At 44.4% G+C, this 13,137-nt stretch overlaps 1 protein-coding gene across 1 annotated transcript in view; it reads left to right on the top strand.

The window, feature by feature from the left end:
• Window positions 1–13,137, top strand: part of rims2a (regulating synaptic membrane exocytosis 2a) — a 1,685,585-nt gene that overhangs the window by 1,645,192 nt on the left and 27,256 nt on the right. The window contains exons 32-33 of the mRNA XM_070888461.1: window positions 4,677–4,818; window positions 7,985–8,097. Of these exons, the coding sequence (XP_070744562.1) occupies window positions 4,677–4,818; window positions 7,985–8,097 (255 nt within the window). The remainder of the gene's footprint in view (window positions 1–4,676; window positions 4,819–7,984; window positions 8,098–13,137) is intronic.

Raw genomic sequence — 13,137 nt, 5'->3', positions numbered from 1 at the left:
GATATTTGGAAATGTAATGAATGGTTACTGTGTAAAGCAGCAGTCTTTTCCCTTAAGAAACAGACTCATTATTTGTTAATTATCCTGCAGAATATCTGCATTGCATGGAAAATTGAAACTCATTTATTCGAATTAATGAAACACAGAGGCCAAGTCTTTATTGCGTGTTTACCTTGGAACTAAATCCATTCGATCCTCTCAAAACACAATGGTTACTGTGCAAGTAATGTTGAGGGAGTTTGAACATGCATCCTGGCACCTACCCACGCAGTACCAGCCTGATTGATGGAGCAATGTGATGCCATCAGGGAGTCATGGAAATACTGCCAACCTGTTACTGCCAGTGGCAGAGAATCATGGACAAGGCATTGCTCATTCTGACCTATCAGCTCTTACCATATAACAAGAGCTAAGGGGAGAATTGAGCCTTACCAACTGGTAGAAATTGAAAGACAGGCCAGAGGCTTTATTTTTTAAAGAGCTGCATAACAGTCAAAACAGATAAAGTTGAAGCCAAACAAACTAGAGCAATAAATGAAAAAAAGGATAAGGTAATAAAAATTTCCAAATAGTAACGCCAGCCATGATCATGATACATTCGCAGCAAGAAGCCAGCTGAAATTGACATTCCAAATGAGTTATGCTCGCTTTGTCTAGTCTTGTCACGGTGATTGGGTCTGGAGCTATAACACGTTTGATGTAGAGTGTCAGCTGTTCAGTTCCATCACTTCAATAGCAATAAAAAATATGGGTCTTGATTTCCAGGTGGACAAACAAATTCAATATTGAGTACATCTCCTGTCATTGGTACTGCTTTACTCCATGCTGCCACAGGCTTGGTTCCCACATGACAGCTTTGTTGTGATGTTGCTTTTTTCGGATTAGTAACTCGTGCTGTAGGCACAGTGCTGTTATTCAGAAACACTCTCCATTTTGTTGAGCACTGTAGAATTTGTTTTAAATTGATGAAAATGTAAGGACAGATTTTGCATATTGCTGCTCCTGGCATGAAGCTTCACGTGCAAGAAATTCAGGCACTGAGGTCAGTGAGACCTGCAGGATTTTCTGTCATAGAATCGTAGAAATTTACAGCACGGAAGGAGGCCATTCAGGCCAGCTTGTCTGTGCCAGCCAAAAAAGAGCTATCCAGCTTAATCCCACTTTCCTGCTCTTGGTCGGTAATCCTGTAGGTTACGGCACTTCAAGTGCATATCCAAGTACTTTTTAAATGTGGTGAGGGTTTCTGCCTCTACCACTCTTTCAGGCAGTGAGTTCCAGACCCCACCACCCTCTGGGTGAAAAGATTTTCCCTCAAATCCCCTCTATTCCCTTCTACCAATTACTTTAAATCTATGCCCCCTGGATATTAACCCCTCTGCTAAGGGAAATAGGTCCTGACTATCCACTCTATCTACACCTCAATAAGGTCTTGCCTCAGCCTCCTCTGTTACAAAGAACTCAACCCCAGCCTATCCAATCTTTCCTCATAGCTAAAATTCTTCAGTCCTGGCAACATCCTTGAAAATTTCCTCTGTACCCCCTCTAGTGCAATCACATCTTTAAAATTATTGAACAGAAAATTCTGCAATGTCTGCTGTCTTCCACCCCACATTCCCAATCTTAACCCTGAGGGATTGAATCACAAATTGCTAAAACGTACCTTTAATATGGTTTTTAAAAAGTCTCATAAGATATTTTTATTTAGTTACTATCATGTCAAATGTGAATGCTGGCTTGATGTGGACATGTGATAATTTCCTGGCTTTCTACTATCCTTGGCTTGAGTGTTCAGATGACAGTTTTATTCTCTATCAGATCCATTAGTTGCTTACATTTTTAATAACAGTACTTTTTTGGTAATGTATAGCTGTAGCAGTAATATACTTGGTTTCCTATAGACAACCTGAGTCTAACTCTCAGTCACTAGTTCAGATGTAGCCTCCTTTAAAGTATTAGTTTTGGCTGCTTTAGACAGGCTGGTGGGTGGAATGCTTCCTCACAGTGAGTGATCTAACTGGAAGGCAGGAGCGGAAAACTAGCTCAAATAAAAAACACGCTCGAAACACCATGCAAAGAGCAGTCTCTGCCAGTTCTTCAACCCACTAGCTCCACCCTACAACCTGAAGTAGTGAATGGTGCATGGCAGAAGTGAGAGAATGAAAAGAGAGGGTGGAGGTAAATAGATCCTTGTTTAGGAAGTTGTGCTTCAGTCCAGGTCTCATTTATTAACAACTAAACTGCTTTGTGCCCAAAGCAATATTTGAAAATGTTGTTCGTTCCCCTATCTTCTTTAGTCACAAAATCTCAGCTTCCCAATTTTGGCTTAGGTACAAAATGAAAGGAACATGAGTCGGCCATTTAGCCCCTCGAGCCATTCCATTAGATCATGCATGATCTGTACCTTAATTCCATCTATCCACCTTGGTTCCGTAATGCCCTTACCTAACAAAAATCTATCAATCCCAGTTTTGACATTTTCAATTGATCCCCCCCAGCCTCAAGCTTTTAGGAGGAGAGAGTTCCAGATATCCACTACCCTTTTTGTGAAGAAGTGCTTCCTGACATCACCCCTGAACGACCCAACTTTAATTTATAAGGTTATTTTCTCTTGTTCTGGACTACCCACCAATGACAGCCAATGCTCATAAACAATCAGCACTTGCTCAGTTTTCATACCGATCAAATAATAAAGCAATTGTTAGCACTAAAATGATCCTAAGATTAATAGTTGTACTACTAACCTGAAACCCCTTCTTGCCTGGACATTGTAAATAATTGGCATGGGGGAAAAGGTTTTCTTTCACTGTCAAGTGTACAAAACTCATGAACCTATTTAGAAAAAATGAGGGGAATTTTCCAGGGGGTCAGCGGGAAACTTGTTTTTTGATGGCGGGTCAGGACCCCGCTGTCAACCCCCCGCCATGCACCTTTCCCAAATGTCGGGTCTGTCAGCGCTGAGCAGACCCGACACACAGAGGCGGGGGAGGCAATTCAGGTCATTATGACCTTGTTAACAGACCATTAAGAACTATTTTGAGCTCGCCTTCAGAGTTTACCAAGTCACCCACAGGGTCCATGCTGCTCAAGGATCACATCAGGTAAGCAGGTCGGGAGTTGAATGGCCATGGAATCATCACATTACTTGATATCTGGAAATGTGCTATAAAAGCTCCCATCTCATAGCTGTTCCCTCTCTAAGCTCAGAAGCTGTTGCTTACTGCATTTGGAAGGCAGATTGAGCTTGATGCAGGTTGCAAGTGTTTGGACCAAACTCTCTATCCAGTGTCACCTCATTGGAACAACCTCTCTCACCATTGACAGATTGCTTCTGATATCTCAAGTTCACCTGCCATCTATTACATCAGTTTATACTGTCTCACCTTGGTCCTCAGAATCCCACCATGATCAGCCCCAACACCAGCATCACAGGCACACCAGCAGCACCAACACCAACCTTCTCTGCAATCAATGGATGCTGCACAGGGCATCAGCACCCAATCACATTGCTGCCCGGGACTCCAGGGATGGCCTCACATTGACAAGATTTACTTTACTTGATGCTGTGCACCCTGGCTGCCACACCCTACACCAGCACCATAAAGCATCCTGACAATGTCCAAGCCATTCCTTTCACACTCATCACCAATGCAGTGGGTACCATTATTTCTCACCATTCACTGCAATATATTAAGCCACTTCCAAAGGTTTACACAAATCTGTCCAAGAACGCAAAGTGTTCAAAATCGATTTCAATGTTTGACAACACATTAACAGAAACTTCACATGAACATTGGCTAAAACACACAAGTGCCTACCCTTGTGTAGCATATGGAGGTAGTCATGGGAGAGCATGGGTGCAGCCCTGCACCTTTGTGAAGTGCTTGTCAGTGTTTGCAGCATCTCAGTGCTGTAGAATACTGACAGCACACATGTCAACATTAATTTGTGCATGGTCCCTTTAATGAAACTGGCTGATAACGCAACATCAAATGATGTCACCAGATCCGCATCCTTCAATTGGCTGGCAAACAGGCTGGGCGGGCTTAACAAGCCCAATCAGGGGAAAATCATTTTGGGCAGTGGGCTGGAGCCAACAGCAAGGCCGGGACCCACCATCGACATCGCCCGCCATGGACCCACCGAGGTTGGTAAAATCCAGCCCAATGTGTTTACAATTTCATTACACATAGCACACAGAGGAAATCTTCCCTCAGTTTTGAGATTGGATGTCATTGTATTTGAGTCTTTTCTGTAACTGGTTAATTAATTCAATCCAAGAAGGATGTAGTCACAAAGGGTTATGAGGAGCGGGCAAGAAAGTGGAGTTGAGACCAAGATCAGATCAGCCATGATCTTTTTGAATGGCGAAGCAGGCTCGAGGGGCCAAATGGCCTATTTCTTATGTTCTTATAAAGTAACGGAGAATGAGGGCCACTGTGATACAAATATTAAAAGCAAGGAACAGTTTCTGCTGAGAAGTGCCCATTCTCTTATTGACTATTATGCCCCAGTGGTTATTTTTTCATAGTATAAACTCTGATGAGCGTTATTTGTTTCTATATTATAGACCACCTCTTTTTCAGGATTACACTCCTCTACCTGATAAACCCTGATACAGTGCATGCAGTGCTCTCGAGACGATGTAACATAGAATCCTCCCGTTCTTGTTTCCGCAGAGGCTGGAGGGAAAAAGCTGCGAAGTACCATCCAGCGCAGTACAGAAACTGGATTGGCAGTTGAAATGAGAAACCGGATGACCCGGCAACTAAGTCGCGAGTCTACAGATGGGAGCATGAACAGCTACAGTTCAGAGGGAAAGTAAGTTAAGTATAAAGATGAACTCTACATTACAATGTTTCGCCAACATTACACAGTGCTGGGGCACAAACCTATGTTCCATCTCACAATGTTCCCCATCACTAAACTAACATCAATCAACATTCTGTGGAAATGAACAGATCAAGTCCTCAGCAGAGACCTGGTTCAATGGATGGGCCAAATAGCCCCACTTCTACATTCTTGTACTCTTCCAATTCAGAAACCTCAATGGAGTGGGAATTGCTGGTGTGTGAAAGGCTGCTAATGGCATACAAACAATGGCGGGCAGGTAAAACTTCTCTGGTCCATCGAACCTGTCCCACACAATTGTGATACCTTGTGTATTACAATATATACTCTCCAACTCACTCGAAACCATGTCATCTACTAGGGGAGGCAAAAAAACAGATCAAAAATTTCAAGGGAAAAAAAATCTGGGAAATTCCATTCCGACTCATCTAAGCAATCAAAACTAGTCCAAGAGATCACCCTGGCCCTGAATTCCGTGCTGTACTTACCTTCTGTAGGAGGTGATATCCGCCCCAGCCAGAAACAGGTCCAGCTCTCGCTTGAAGGAATTCCGTGACTCAGTATTCACAGCACGAGATGGCAGCCTGTTCCCAAGGTCCACTGTTCTCTAGGAAAAGAACCACCTCCTGACATCTAAACTGGTCTTATATAACCAACCCCCTGGTTCTTCCTAACCCAATTAATTGGAACAAACTGTCAATTGGAACACAATCGATTCCCTTCATTATCTTATAAACCTCGATCAGATCTCTTCTCAGTCTATGCTTCCCTAAAGTTTAGAGTCCCAACTTTTTTAGCTTATCTTTATAACTAAGCTGCTTTAGACTGGGAATTAGTCTAGTGGCCCTCCTCTGCACCCCCTCCAAAGCCTCAATATCACCCACCATGGGAGGAGACCAAAATTGGACACAGTATTCCAATTGAGGCCTGTGTATTATATCAGTTAACTAGCAATGTGAGGGGGTGTAGTACGGCTTTAAGTTTGTTTCATAGCTATGATAGTAAGGAAGAAAAATTTGGGTCATTTGTACCTCCCGTGAGCACCCTTGGGGGGGGCGCAAACGACTTTACACCCGGGTGCGACATGGCACCACAACCGACTCCAGCGAAATTCCATGGGAGTTTAGCAGTAGCACTAACCAGTAGCACCCCGCTCCTGCCGATAACGCCCCGGGCTGCTGCACCGGCGATGACGATGTCATCACTGTGCACAGCCACCAGTTTTCGCCCCGGAGTGGAAATTCAATAGCACCCCTGACTGTAGGCCGCTTGCGGGGCAAAAATTAAAGGGGAGGTGTGACGGTGAAAAATTTCAAAATGGCTGACTTACCGGTTGCGGCCTTCTTCAATGTAGATTGCGGAGTCCATGCCACGATGTTGCAGCCCGGCACTCCACTCTCTGGTGGTCCACCGATGGCCCCTTTTCCCTCTTGCAGGGTTGGCAGCTTAGCCCTCCCCTTTAATGGAAGGGGCGGACCCTGTCTTCTCACCAGCGCTATACGTCGTTCCACGTAGCGCTGGAAAATTCATGTCCCTTTGTGCCCCGGTGCCACCCCCGAGATTTCGCACTGCAGTTCCTGTCAGGTGCCATATAGCTCGCGGGGTGGGACTTTTGCGCTTGGCGCCGGAACTCCCACCTCGTGGCTGAATGAGGCGGTACCGAATTGTCAGCCGTAACACTTTTGGTGCAAGTTACACACATGTTAAATTTCCCAGTACACTCAACTTCAGCCTTTATAAGATCATAATCATCTACAAACAAATATAGGTAACTATTGACCCAATTACAATAAAACTGAAGTATTAAAATATTTAGTAAACATTGTGTTAATGGTAAGGTTTTAATCCTGGGCATTGTTACCAGCAAACCCTCAACAAATTTGTATCTGATTCCTCCCTCTGCTAGCCCAATAGAGCAGTTAAGCCATGCATTAAAGCCACCTCTAAAATAGCAGAGAGGGGAGTGTGAGACATTAAGCATTCATACTTTACATGGTCCACTGTAATTTTCCAGATCTGTCAGCCAGATGTGCACAGTGAACATGATGGGTACAATAAGACTGGCCATCACAACATGTTAAAGCTTCTTGTGTACTCACTCAAATTAGAATTATTTTCCAATTTTCTCCCCATATTCCTTCCCCCCTCTCCTTTCCTCCAGTTACCGACTCACACTGGTATGGCCGATCTTCATGAATGAGCCCTGACAGTGAGAGCTTTGCACCCACTGAAAGGCACAATGCAGGCTTGATCCCATTCCTAACATCACAGGATGACAGGAAAGGGAGGCCAGATACTTCCTCAAAAGGTGAATAGGAAAATTAGTATGGCCGTCATTTCTGGGTTGCTGTTGTGAGGCCGTTAGCAACCAGTTTGGAGCGACACTACTGGAGTTGCACCCTCTTGGCCACAGATGAATTTGGACTCTGAGAGGTCGCGCAATGGTCAGTAAGCAAAATATCTTAAAAGGAGGGAATCTCAATCTGTTCAAAAAGTAATGATTCTGTCAGACGCTCATTGGACTGTTATTTTAGATCTAGGCTTTGTTAGAAAACCTATTTTCTCCATGGTTGAAGGTTAAGACGGTTTTTTACAAAGTTTTTATTTATTTACACATCATTGAACTAGGCATGGCATCTAATAGTATTTTTTTTTAATTAGTTCATGGGATGTGGGTGTTGCTAACAAGGCCATCATTTATTGCCCATCCCTAATTGCCCTTGAGAAGGTGATGGTGAGCTGCCTTCTTGAACTACTGCAGTCCTTGTAGCAGTTTGTTACAACTGAGTGGCTTGCCGGGCCATTTCAGAGGGCAGTTAAAAGTCAACCACATTGCTGTGGGTCTGGAGTCACATATAGACCAGACTGGGTAAGGACAGCAGATTTCCTTCCCTAAAGGACATTAGTGAACCAGATAGATTGTAATGGTACTAATGAATGCAAAGCCACAAATCTGAGGCATTACCAAGCCTCATCAATATATACATCTCATTGCATAAATGTAAAGATCAAGAACTATAAATTACAGCACAAATCTCAAGGCCGAGGCGAAAAATGAGTTTTTAGCACAAGCTCACATTCTTAAGTCTTCAAGATTACTCAATTTCCTCTTTTCTTGCACTTATTTTCCTCATAGCCTTATCTTTCCTGGTGTTCGATTGGCATCAGACAGCCAATTCAGTGATTTTCTGGATGGCCTTGGCCCAGCCCAGATGGTTGGACGTCAGACACTAGCGACACCATCCATGGGTAAGCAGCACTGATATTTTGTGTTAAAACGAATAATCCGCGTCCAAGATGATATTTAGGCTGCTAATAAATTCAATTACACTTTGGGAAGTAAGCTCGGAACATTGTGACATTGTACAGGTACACAGCTGATGCAGAGCATCTGTTCGACAGTGCAAGTGACTTTCAGCATCATTGTGACAGTTTATATTCTCCCGCCCCCATTTCAGCTCATTATCTTTATTCAGTGAGCTGTAAATATAGCACTGCGACTGCATCCTGGAAACACAGTCCCCTCGCCCACGTCCGCAAGTCAGCTATTGTAGCAAAAATGCACAGAGTCCCGAGTGGATAACTATAGCATCATGGATAGGTTAGGTGAGTGGGCAAATGCATGGCAGATGAAGTATAATGTGGATAAATGTGAGGTTATCCACTTTGGTGGTAAAAACAGAGAGACAGACTATTATCTGAATGGTGACAGATTAGGAAAAGGGGAGGTGCAAAGAGACCTGGGTGTCATGGTACATCAGTCATTGAAGGTTGGCATGCAGGTACAGCAGGCGGTTAAGAAAGCAAATGGCATGTTGGCCTTCATAGCGAGGGGATTTGAGTACAGGGGCAGGGAGGTGTTGCTACAATTGTACAGGGCCTTGGTGAGGCCACACCTGGAGTATTGTGTACAGTTTTGGTCTCCTAACCTGAGGAAGGACATTCTTGCTATTGAGGGAGTGCAGCGAAGGTTCACCAGACTGATTCCCAGGATGGCGGGACTGACCTATCAAGAAAGACTGGATCAACTGGGCTTGTATTCACTGGAGTTCAGAAGAATGAGAGGGGACCTCATCGAAACGTTTAAAATTCTGATGGGGTTAGACAGGTTAGATGCAGGAAGAATGTTCCCAATGTTGGGGAAGTCCAGAACCAGGGGTCACAGTCTAAGGATAATGGGTAAGCCATTTAGGACCGAGATGAGGAGGAATTTCTTCACCCAGAGAGTGGTGAACCTGTGGAATTCTCTACCACAGAAAGTTGTTGAGGCCAATTCACTAAATATATTCAAAAAGGAGTTAGATGAATCCTTACTACTCGGGGGATCAAGGGGTATGGTGAGAAAGCAGGAATGGGGTACTGAAGTTGCATGTTCAGCCATGAACTCATTGAATGGCGGTGCAGGCTAGAAGGGCCGAATGACCTACTTCTGCACCTATTTTCTATGTTTCTATGTTTCTATTCACAGAACATGACGGCAATATGTTACACCCACATTAATTTGTCTTAAAACTTGCTATGAAGGGAGATTGATTTATGGTTGCTGCAGTCAGTGAGGCATTACATAAGAACATAAGAAATAGGAACAGGAGGAGGCCATTTGGCCCCACGAGCCTGCTCCGCCATTCAATAAGATCATGGCTGATCTGACCATGGCCTCAGCTCCACTTCCCTTTACTCCGTTATCGCTCAAAACTCTCTCTATCTCCGCCTTAAATATACTCAATGACCCAGCCTAGGCAACTCTCTGAGGCAGAGAATTCCATAGATTTACAACTCTCTGAGAGATGAAATTTCTCCTCATCTCAGTTTTAAATGGACGGCCCCTTATTCTAAGACTATGTCCCCTCGTTTTAATTTCTCCAATGTGGAAATATCTTCTCTGCATCCACCTTGTAGAGCCCCCTCATTATCTTATAAGTTTCAATAAGATCTCATTCTTCTGAACTCCAATGTGTATAGGCCCAACCTACTCAACCTACCTTCATAAGTCAACCCCCTCATCTCTGGAATCAACCTAGTGAATCTTCTCTGAACAGCCTCCAATGCAAGTATATCCCTCCTTAAATACAGAGACCAAAACGGAACGTAGTACTCCAGGTGTGGCCTCACCAATACCCTGTACAGTTGTAGCAGGACTTCTCTGCTTTTATTCTCTAACCCCTTGCAATAAAGGCCAACATTCCATTTGCCTTCCTGATTACTTGCTGTACCTACATACTAACCTTTTGTGTTTCATGCACAAGGACCCCCAGGTCTCTATACTGCAGCACTTTGCAATTTTTCTCCATTTAAATTATAATTTGCTTTTCTATTATTTCTGCCGAAATGGATAACCTCACATTTTCAACACATTATACTCCATCTGACAATTTTTTGCCCACTCACTTAGCCTGTCTATATTCCTTTGCAGATTTTTTGTGTCCTCCTCACAATTTGCTTTCCCACCCATCTTTGTATCATCAGCAAACTTGGCTACATTACACTCGGTCCCTTCACCCAAATCATTAGACTGAGATATGCCATCACTTCTTTTACTTGCAATATGGAAACTTTTTTTCAAAACTTGATAGGGATCAGATGGATTCATCATTGGTAGTCCCTCGAAATCGAGGAAGACTTGCTTCCATTCTAAAAGTGAGTTCTTAGGTGTCTGAACAGTACAATACAGGGAATTACAGACTCTGTCACAGGTGGGACAGACAGTCGTTGAAGGAAAGGGCGGGTGGGACTGGTTTGCCACACACTCTTTCCACTGCCTGCGCTTGCTTTCTGCATGCTCTCGGCGACAAGACTCGAGGCACTCAGCGCCCTCCTGGATGTATTGGTGTATTGACAGTGGCTTCAGCACAATGAACCCTGAGGTAATACGTCAATAGTCGACGTCGTGTGGCTTGTAAAGAGGGGATGCAGTCTCGGTCCAAAACACAAGAGTCAGATATAGATTGCTGAGTCAAGCGGTTATGGGTTCAAGCCCCAATCCAGAACCTGAGCACATTATCTAGACTGCCACTTCAGTGCAATACTAAAGGAGTGCTGAATTGTTGGAGGTGCTGTCTTTCAGATCAGACATTAACTTGAGGCTAAACTGCCTATTCAGGTTAGCATAAAAGAGCTCATCGAAGGAGAGCAGGGAGTTCTCCTTGTGCCCTGGTCAACAGTTATTCTTCAGCCCACACCACCAAAACCAATTTACGGGTCATTTATCCAATTTGATATTTTTGGCGGCTTGCTATGCGCAAATTGGTTACCATATTGGTCAACCAAACCCCATTGTCTGAGCACTGTTCTCACCCCCGCCCCACTCATTATTCAGAAACACATCACTTGATTGGAGGTTGAGAGGATGACGGCGTCGGGGCCAAGGAAAATCGCCTGGAAACTCCATGAGTCCTGAGAGAGCAACCAGTGGGAGGGAGAGAGAGAGCAACACAAACGGGGGCGGGGTGGGGGGAGAGAGAGAGAGAGAAACACAAACTGGGGGAGAGAGAGAAACACAAACTGGGGAAGAGAGAAACACAAACTGTGGGAGAGAGAGAAACACAAACTGGGGGAGAGAGAGAAACACAAACTGGGGAAGAGAGAGAGTAACACAAATTGGGGGAGTGGGAGATAGATAGAGAGAGAGAAACACAAAATGGAAAGGGAGAGAGAGAGAGAAAGACAAACTAGGGGAGAGAGGGAGAAAAATAAACTGGGGGAGGGAGGGAGAAACACAAACTGGGGGAGAGAGAGAGAGAACACAAACTTGGAGAGAGAGAGAGAGAAAAAGAACTGTGAGAGAGAAAGAGAGAGAAACATAAAATGGAGAGTGTCATGGGGTTACTAGACACCAGGTGGTGCGACTGTCGGAGGTCATTGGGCTGTACGCACGTGTGTGCAACCCAGGTATAAAAGGTAAGCCATCATGTAATGTAATCACTTTGGTCCTTAATAAAGCAGAGCCAGGTTTGTACCTGTGTTAGTTTACAGTATTCAGTCTATCGCGTTATTACGTACATAACACTTGGCGACGAGCTAACTTAAGAAGCTTCGCATGCAAAAATGAGCACAATTGGAATTCTGGAGAGATTCGTGGAGGGAGAGGACTGGACAGATTTTGTAGCTCGTGTGGACCAGTACTTCATGGCAAACATGACACGAAGGCTCTCAATGGTAGCTGTGGATGTACTGGATGACATGACTATACACTCTATCCACTTGGAATATGCATCCACCACAACTAAAAACGTCTTTCCCAGGAAGAGACCTGCAAAGTCGATGTGGATCCTGGACGATGGTTTACAGGCCACGACCACAGACTCAGCGGCGATTCCGCTGGTGCTTTACTTAGCTGGATGCAAGTGTTGTACTGATGCACACATGTTTCCAGATCAGAGTCAATCACCACTAAAGACACAACGTTTCACAACCAATAATATCGGGTCCTGGCTGGTCCCGGTCTTAACTTGTTGAGCCGTGACAGTGGATCCCTTCACTTTCAAAAGCATCTGTGACGAACAGTAGGCCTGCAGATTGTGGTGTCTCCACCTCCAGTGTGGGCAATGGCAGATGGCTCAGTGCATCGGCACAATTCTCGGTGCCAGGTCTATGGCGAATGACAAAATCATAGGCAGATAATGTCAGCGCCCACCTCTGGATGCAGGACGATGCATTGGTATTAATATCTTTGTTTTCCAAAAACAGTGAAATGAGTGGCCTGTGATCTGTTTCCAGTTCAAACCGAAGACCAAACAGTACTGATGCATCTTTTTAACCCTATACACGCAGGGTAATGCTTCTTTTTCTACCATGCTATAGGCTCTTTCCGCCTTTGACAAACTTTTAGAAGCATACGCAACAGGTTGTAGTTTACCCGATTCATTAGGTTATTGGAGCACGCAACCAACTCCATATGACGAAGCATCACAGGCCAATACTAGACGCTTACATGGATCATAATGTACCAGAAGCTTGTTAGAGCAAAGCAGATTAGTAGCTTTCTCTAAAGCTCTACCTTGAGATGCACCCCAAACCTAGTTGTCGCCTTTTCTTAGCAGCATGTGCAGTGGCTCTAATGAAGTGCTCAATCTAGATAGGAAATTACCAAAGTAGTTGAGTAGACCAAGGAATGAACGCAGCTCCATCACATTCTGAGGCTTGGGTGCATTTTTGATGGCCTTGGTTTTTGAGTCCATAGGCCTGATACCGTCAGCAGCAATTTTCCTCCCCAGGAATTCGACTTCCGGTGCCATGAAGACGCACTTCGAATGTTTCAGTCTGAGTCCCACTTTGTCTAGACGATGTAGA

The sequence above is a fragment of the Pristiophorus japonicus genome, chromosome 1 (assembly GCF_044704955.1).
Source record: "Pristiophorus japonicus isolate sPriJap1 chromosome 1, sPriJap1.hap1, whole genome shotgun sequence".
NCBI lineage: Eukaryota > Metazoa > Chordata > Chondrichthyes > Pristiophoridae > Pristiophorus > Pristiophorus japonicus.
This window is presented reverse-complemented; position numbering and strand designations above follow the sequence as displayed.